Here is an 8,195-nt window from a genome sequence, read left to right on the forward strand (position 1 = left end):
CAAGGACTACTTGTCTCTCCCTCCAGCCCTCTGAGCGTTCTGCGCCTCCTTCAGCTCCTGCGTTGCCTGTCCCGTGCAGGAGTGTGAGGAACGAGAAAGTAGGCAAGGTTGACCAGAAAGACAGATAAAATTGTCTTTTTTTTCCTGAAGACATAGTTACCCATTACATCTGCAGTGAAAGAACCACTTTAGAAGGAGGCATAGCTGCCCTTACAGTTTCTCTGTTGTAATATTAAGTATCTTTCTGAGCTACAGCCACTTTTTCTGGGATGTTTTAACGCAAGCATGTCCAACTCGCGGCCGGCAGGCCGCATGCATGGTTCCATGTATGACCACATCAGGTTTGCAATTTTTTAAAAATTTCCCTTGTTCACCCTGGTCGGTTTGGCTCAGTGGATAGACCTTATGTGAAAGGTCCCGGGTTCGATTCCGGTCAAGGGCATGTACCTTGGTTGCGGGCACATCCCTAGTAGGAGGTGTGCAGGAGGCAGCTGATCGATGTTTCTCTCTCATCGATGTTTCTAACCCTTTATCCCTCTCCCTTCCTCCCTGTAAAAAAATCAATAAACAAAAAATTTCCCTTGTTCTCTTCGAATATTTTGAACATTGAAACATTAAAATAATCATTAGAAAATCGGAAACCTACCTTAATGGTAGTTAGAATTACACTAAGATGTAGGATCATGTACATTGTCTTTTTCACTGTAGGATAAACACTTGTACGGTGGTTACAGCTAGTTCTTAAGCATATCTTAAAGCATGAGTTCTAAATATAGGGAGGATCTGTGGATCTGCTACTGGAGTCTCTGAATATAAAATTTAGATGTATTGCTCAGCCTGTGTGGCTCCAGAGGTTGAGCGTCAAGCTATGAACCAGGAGGTCACAGTTCGATTCCTGGTCAGAGCACAAACCCGGGTTGCAGGCTCCATCCCCAGTGTGGGATATGTAAGAGGCAGCCGGTCAGTGATTCTCTCTCATCATTGATGTTTCTACCTCTCCCTCTCCCATCCTCTCTGAAATCAATAAAAGTGTATTTTTTAAAAAATTGGATATATTGTATTTGGGGTAGAAAATAAGTTCTCATTATTCTCAGGTTGGTGAACTAAAAATTTAAGAACTATTATAGTACAGTATTTGGTACCTAGTTAAGAGAGACTTTTTTAGGATTATATACCAAGAGTTTGATTTGCAGTGCATTTTAAATTAATGTATTTTTTTTTTTTTTAGAAAGTAGTAGCTCTTGCGACACAGTTGTTGGGCTTACAGCAATGGCCAGCTCAGAAGGAGAAAATCATACAGTTTCATAACCAGCTGCAGGTAAGTGTAGAATCGCATGGTAGCAGTTGTTTGCCCTGGATTTTAAAATGCCTGATCCAGGGGAACACAATATGAACTAACAGAAGAGAGCAATTGCCACGCTCTTCAAAGTAAAGTGGTTTATTGATTAACTCTTTACCTAGACTTTGTTTGATCCTTCACTGTAACTCTCAACAAATTAATCTTTTCCACCTTCATCCCCTTAATGCACAATTGTAAAAAAAAAATCCTGCAAACCTGGTGTGAAATGTTCCGCATGCCATTATTCTTCCTTGTCTGAATTGCCTGTTCTCTACGAATGAACTATTTGGAAAAACATCAGACTATGCATTTCCATGATGACTAGCACAATTGTACTTCCTTTTATAGGTTTACTAGAGGCCCGGTGCACAAAATTCATGCAAGGGTAGGCCCTGGCAGCCTGGCTTCATCAGGAAGGTCGTCCAGACGGCCGTTCCACAGTTTGGCCATTCGGTCGATTTGCATATTGCGCTTTTATTATTATAGATAGGTTAGCCTTTTGGGTTTTCTGTGACTTGCCAGAGTATGTAATGTACTCATTTTTCAATTGGGTTATTGGTCTTTTTCTTAGTAAAAGTAAATTTTTCATTACATACGTCATAATTCTGTATCGCTTACATGCAGAGCCAATACATTCTCTAAGTCTTGGCATTTCAGGAACATTCATGGAGTTCGGGTGTGCAAGAGACCTAGTTCATGCAGTAACATTTATGGATCCTTTTGCAATAATGGCTTGTGTTTTTGTGTCCTATTTTTAGAAATGTTTTCTTATCTCATAAAGACCATTTTTTTTTTCCTGAAAGTCTTGAGTATCTGTATTTCCCATTTTTAAGTCGTCTGGAATTTATTTTTCTTTAAGGCGTCACGTAGGGATCTATTTTTGCCAGATGGGTACCAATTTTCGTGAGACTTCTCTCACTGATTTGCTCTTTCTGTCATGTACCAAGTGTTCATATTTATTTATTTTTTTTTCCCATTTGCATATTAGCCTTTTATTATATAGGATGTAGTCCACACTCCAGGAACAGTACCTGACACATGGTCTGAATGAATAATGTTGTATTGTTCTTATAACTACAAACTTAATGTCCAAGACAACCTAGAAATACTCTGTGAATCCCCATAAGTAAGGAATGAAGTCCCTTCACAGTCCCACCCAATTCAACAGCCTCCCAAACCTTCCGGACCTGCCCTCTCCCCGCCATCGACACCCCCCACAGCCACTAGGAGACGCGGAGGCCCGCCACCCCCAAAGCACAAACACTAGTAGCAAGTGACCCGCGCGGCGCCCACGTGACTGGCGTCGCACCCGGTGAGCGTCACGTGACGGACTCAGCTTTCCTCCAATCGTTGTGCATGTTGTGGAGATTCCACCTTCTGTGTCTCTGGATCTACTTTGTTCATCACTTTATTTTGTTGATCAGTTTAATCCACACATGAGTGAGATCATGCGATACTTGTCTTTCTCTTGGCTGATCTCTTCCCACCCACCCACCTTCCCCCACCTTCCCTCTGAGATTCCGCAGTCTGTTCTATGCTTCTGTGTCTCTGGATCTACTTTGTTCATCACTTTATTTTGTTGATCAGTTTAATCCACACATGAGTGAGATCATGCGATACTTGTCTTTCTCCGACTGACTTATTTCGCTCAGCATAATACTCTCCAGGTTCCTCCATGCTGTCTCAAAGGGTAAGAGATCCTTCTTTGCTACCGCACAGTCTTAATTGCCGTAGGTTTTTATATCTCCTGGTACCAATTATAATGGAGGAATAAGTTATCCCTTACCCTCTTAGGGCCCCAGGCTGGGTCTGAAGATGAAACTGACCAAGATGAGAGAAAAGCATACAAATTGACGGAATTTTTACATGTACCTGGGCGTCTTCACAAAAGAATGCTTGTGAATGTTTGTGTCCCACCCCCCCAAATTCAAACGTTAGGGTTTCAACATTTGAATTTGGGGCACCAAAATTCAGTCCGTAGCGCCAAGGTAAGGCAATTGTGGTTGAGATGGAAAGAAGATGATACAATCAAGCAAAAGTTTTGCAAGCGATGAGGGGATGAAGAGGCAAGCATTCTTCTTCGTGTGATTGGTTCATAGTGGTTTTATTACCCAGGTTAGGGAAAGAAGAGAAGCAACAAGTGGGAAAAGACCATATGGATTAGATCATGTTGATTTTGAAAACCATGTGAGACATTGAGGTGGAAATATTTAGTAGACCATTGAAATTTCGTTCTGGCACTTAGAACCAAAGACTGGGGAACCTGTATACAGTAGAATTCAGATGTAGTTAAAGACATTGGAATGCATGAGATCAGAGAGTTTCAATGGAGAGAGAGAGAGAAAGAGAGGGAGAGGGAGAGGGAGAGGAAGAGGGAGAGGGAGAGAGTATGGAAGGCTAATATGGAAAGAATAATCAGAACTCAAAAGAGAGATAAAATGGAGCCAAGGAAAGCCCAGATAAATTTCACTACAGAAGCCAATTGTAGAGAAAGGTACAGGAATAAAGGAGAATTGAAAAGTGAGAGCAACTGTTAAATATCAAGAATTGGAAATTACTATTTGAATTTTAAAATGAGACTTCTGGCCCTAGCTGGTTTGGCTCAGTGGGTAGAGCGTCGGTCTGTGGACTAGCAGCAGTCACCAACCGGTGGTCCCTGAGGTCCGAAAGGTTGGCGACCGCTGGACTAAAGGGTCCCAGGTTCGTTCTGGTCAAGGACACATGCCCTGGTTGTGGCCTCAGTCCCCAGTACGGGGCATGCAGGAGGCAGCTGATCAATGATTCTCTCTCATCATTGATGTTTCTCTCTCTCTCCCTCTCCCTTCCTCTCTGAAATCAATAAAAATACATTTAAAATAAAGAAATAAAATTAGATTTCTGGTGATTTTAACAATAAAATAAAACAACCCAGATTACAATAGATTGAACAATAATTTGAAGGAAGGGTTTGTGGATCTAGTTAGAGATGTGTTTATAAATAAGAACCTTCAAGTTTCAGCTTAGTTGAACCATTCGTAAACCAAGCTTAAGCCCTAAATCTGCAATTTTGCTCTAGGCTTGTGTTGGTGTGATGTTAGTGGGCCCAACAGGTGGAGGAAAGACGACGGTCAGAAGAATTTTAGAAAGGGCGTTAACACTTTTACCCATCGAAGAGTTAATTCTACGGACTGAACTAACGAACTCCATTTCACAGGTAAATAGTCTACAAAATACAACGTTTCTCTGTTGGTTAAGATCGTATTTTATGCTTCAGTTCCAGCTTCATGTTCTCTTACATAAGTTGTTCTGTACTTGTTAAATTTATTGATAGGAATTTTGTATTTAGGGAATCGTTTGTAGTGAATGGGGTTGTTTTCATTTGAATCTCAAACTGGTCATTGCTAGTGTAAGGTAAACAATTGAGTTGTATGTTTATTGAATGCTGAGTCACCTTATTTAATGGAGTGTTAGGTTCTAAGTTTTTAGATAATCACTTGAGTCATCTTCAAATGAATACAATTTTGTATCTTTCCTAATATTTATGTAACTTATATTCTTAACTTACGGCATTGATTTACCCTTCAAGACCATGTTAACTATAATATCTTATTTCTTACTTTCTCTGGAATGCAGTTAATATTTATGCATTTAATATGGTTACTCTGGGTCTATGATACAGATTCTTTATCGTACTTTGATATCATCATTCTTTAATAATGCTTTTTTTTCTGCTCTCATTATACTTTGGTTTTTGACTCCTAGAATTTATGAAGTGATTTTAGCATCTACTTTTTACATTTTAATTGGTTAATGCACTGAGCTATGTTGATAGACTTACTAATGTTAAATTGTCCTGGAATTCCTAGAATAACTCCTACTTTTTCATGATATATTTTTATTCCATATAAAGGTAGACTCCAGTACATAGCGTGTACTTCAGTTTCTTATATAAAGGGATATTATTTGTTAATAGCCAGGATTTTTATGATTTGAGGATTATGGCTAATTTTCCTAACATCCATTTTTTATCGTTCCTTGGAAATTGCTACCTTTATAGTGAACCTTCCTTTGGAGTGAAAGATCTCTCCTAAAACCTTGTGGTCACCGCCGTGCAAACAATTAAATAATTTGTACTGATGCCGGAGGAATGATTGGGCCAGACTTCCCAGGCACGGGTGGGAGTGAGGCTCTTGCGATTATCTTCAGAAAAGGAATTTTCTGTAGATTTCACTGGCATAGAGTTACATTTCTTGGATTCCAAAGTCCCCTCCCCTTAAGCCAGGGTCCAGAGTATCCGTTCCATGTTGCAGCCGGTGTACTGCAGCATTCAGGCTGATTCAAGTCCATTGGTCTCTGCGCGGAGCCCCATGTGACCTTGAGCCCTGTGGGCCTGCGGGAGGGCATCCCTCCACCAGAGTCCCAACAGGCAAAAGAGAGAGAAGAGACACTTCCTGGTTGGGGAGTTGATATGTTTAGGTTTCGCGTGCTTGTGGGGGCCACGCCCATTCGGACGCGCAATCAGGTGCGATGGACAGGCAAACAGGTCGGCACCTTCCCATGCCACCCAGACCTGGCTGGGCCTCCGTCTACCTGGCTTTTCCTTTTTCCCCTTTCCTGTTCGGTAAGAACCAGGTTGGTAGGGTGGCATCCGGACTGTATGCAGTTAATGTCTTTAAAAACCCACCCTTGCCGAAACCGGTTTGGCTCAGTGGATAGAGCGTCGGCCTGCGGACTGAAAGGTCCCCGGTTCGATTCCGGTCAAGGGCATGTACCTTGGTTGCGGGCACATCCCCAGTTGGAGATGTGCAGGAGGCAGCTGATCGATGTTTCTCTCTCATCGATGTTTCTAACTATCTCTCTCCCTTCCTCTCTGTAAAAAATCAATAAAATATCTTAAAAAATAAATAAAATAAAAACCCACCCTGGATTTTTCTCAGATTCCAGGAAGAAAGGGAAAAGTGGATACTTGGGTTTTAAATCCCAAGTGTGTCACGGTTAGTGAACTATATGGACAACTGGATCCTAATACCATGGAATGGACCGATGGATTGTTATCAGCAATCATTCGATACTACGTATATTATAACAGTATAAGCTCTTCAAAGAAAGATAGCGACCTTGTACTAAAATCAAGAATCTCGGATTTAGCTAATGTAAGTGGAGCATGGAATGATTATTTTTATTTGACTATTGTGGGTTATTTCATTCTCTAAAGACTGATGTTAAAGCATCGTTACATACGTACTATGGTAAAAGTGAATATAAAAAGTATCATCACTCTAGCCGGTTTGGCTCAGCGGCTAGAGCAGTGATGGTGAACCTATGACACGCATATCAGAGGTGACACGCGAACTCATTTTTTTGGTTGATTTTCCTTTGTTAAATAGCGTTTAAATATATAAAATAAAATATCAAAAATATAAGTCTTTGTTTTACTATGGTTGCAAAGATCAAAAAATTGCTATATGTGACACGGCACCAGAGTTAAGTTAGGGTTTTTTCAAAATGCTGACACGCCGAGCTCAAAAGGTTCGCCATCACTGGGCTAGAGCGTCAGCCTGCAGACCAAAGGGTCCCGGGTTGGATTCCAGCTAAGGGCAAATAACTTGGTTGCAGGCTCCTCCCCGGCCCAGGCCCTGGTCAGGGCTCATGCAAGAGGCAACCAATCGATGTGTCTCTCTCACACCGATGTTTCTGTCTTTTTCTCTCTCTTCCACTCTCTCTCTAAAAATCAATGGAATTTCTGCTTCCCCCCTTCATGCTTTGCTGCATTATCTGAATATTACATAACAACATTGTATTATCTTTCGGGGTGCGGGGACTAAACGGAAAGAATGCTCTGAAAGGACATGACTTGTGGTCACAGCATTACTGTCCACTGCGATGGTCACGTGGAGGTCTTCTCAGCTACGGAACCTCCCGCCTTTTTTATTTTCATCGCAAAAGAAAGCAGATTGACATATAGTCCATTTTCATGGGAACGGGTGGTCAGATGAAAACGTAAACATTGATCACTTATTTTAGGTTTTCCAACTTCGTGCCTTTAATACATCAGATATCAATGCTACTACGTTTAAGAAAGGGATGGAGGAAGAGGTGCAAGTTACCGAAAGTGAGAGTAAGTGTGATGATTCAATTTCATCTAGCTGGCGGACTAACCTAAAAGGGCAAGCTGACCCATTCTGAACTTCGTTTATATATATATTTTAAACATGTTTGATGCGTGCTCTTGTTCTTGTGCTATTTCTCTTTTTCTATGTGTGGTCATTTGAAATGTGTGTCATTTTACCACGTTATCTTACAGCCCATGTGATATGTTCCATAGGTACCAGGGCTCACGTAGAGCCCTTTGGTTTACACCAAGTAGTTATTACGGGTAGAGGTTCACCGGTGAGCAGCAGCCCGGCCTGGAAGCGGTGGAGTGCACCGAGTGGGCCCCACGCAGGCTGTACACTCCCAGGCCCGATCACGTGACCCGGGCCTGGTCATCTCCAATGCATCCGACACCCAGCAGACGCCGAGGTGCTGTGTGCCAGGGGACAGAGATGTATAGTCAGTCCCTGCAGGACCCCGGCCACCGCTTCCATGCCCCCTGGTGATGTCTGGGCAGCAGCGCCCCCAGGAGGGCACTTACGGTCCAGACTTTGAAAGGGACCTCAGCTGCTGCTTCTGCTTCCTTAGAGCAGCGGTTCTCAACCTGTGGGTCGCCAACCTGGGGGGTCGAACGACCCTTCCACAGGGGTCGCCTAAGACCATCGGAAAACACATCTATCATTACATATTGTTTTTGTGATTCATCACTATGCTTTAATGATGTTCAATTTGTAACAATGAAAATACATCCTGCATATCAGATATTTACATGACGATTCATAAC

General features: G+C 42.1%; 1 protein-coding gene across 1 annotated transcript in view; it reads left to right on the plus strand.

Annotated features, from left to right (window-relative positions):
• Positions 1–8,195, plus strand: part of DNAH14 (dynein, axonemal, heavy chain 14) — a 152,975-nt gene that overhangs the window by 66,758 nt on the left and 78,022 nt on the right. The window contains exons 33-35 of the mRNA XM_014539918.1: positions 1,229–1,318; positions 4,395–4,539; positions 6,263–6,471. Coding sequence (XP_014395404.1) covers positions 1,229–1,318; positions 4,395–4,539; positions 6,263–6,471 — 444 coding nt within the window. The remainder of the gene's footprint in view (positions 1–1,228; positions 1,319–4,394; positions 4,540–6,262; positions 6,472–8,195) is intronic.

Source organism: Myotis brandtii, unplaced genomic scaffold (assembly GCF_000412655.1).
Source record: "Myotis brandtii unplaced genomic scaffold, ASM41265v1 scaffold231, whole genome shotgun sequence".
Taxonomy (NCBI): Eukaryota; Metazoa; Chordata; class Mammalia; order Chiroptera; family Vespertilionidae; genus Myotis; species Myotis brandtii.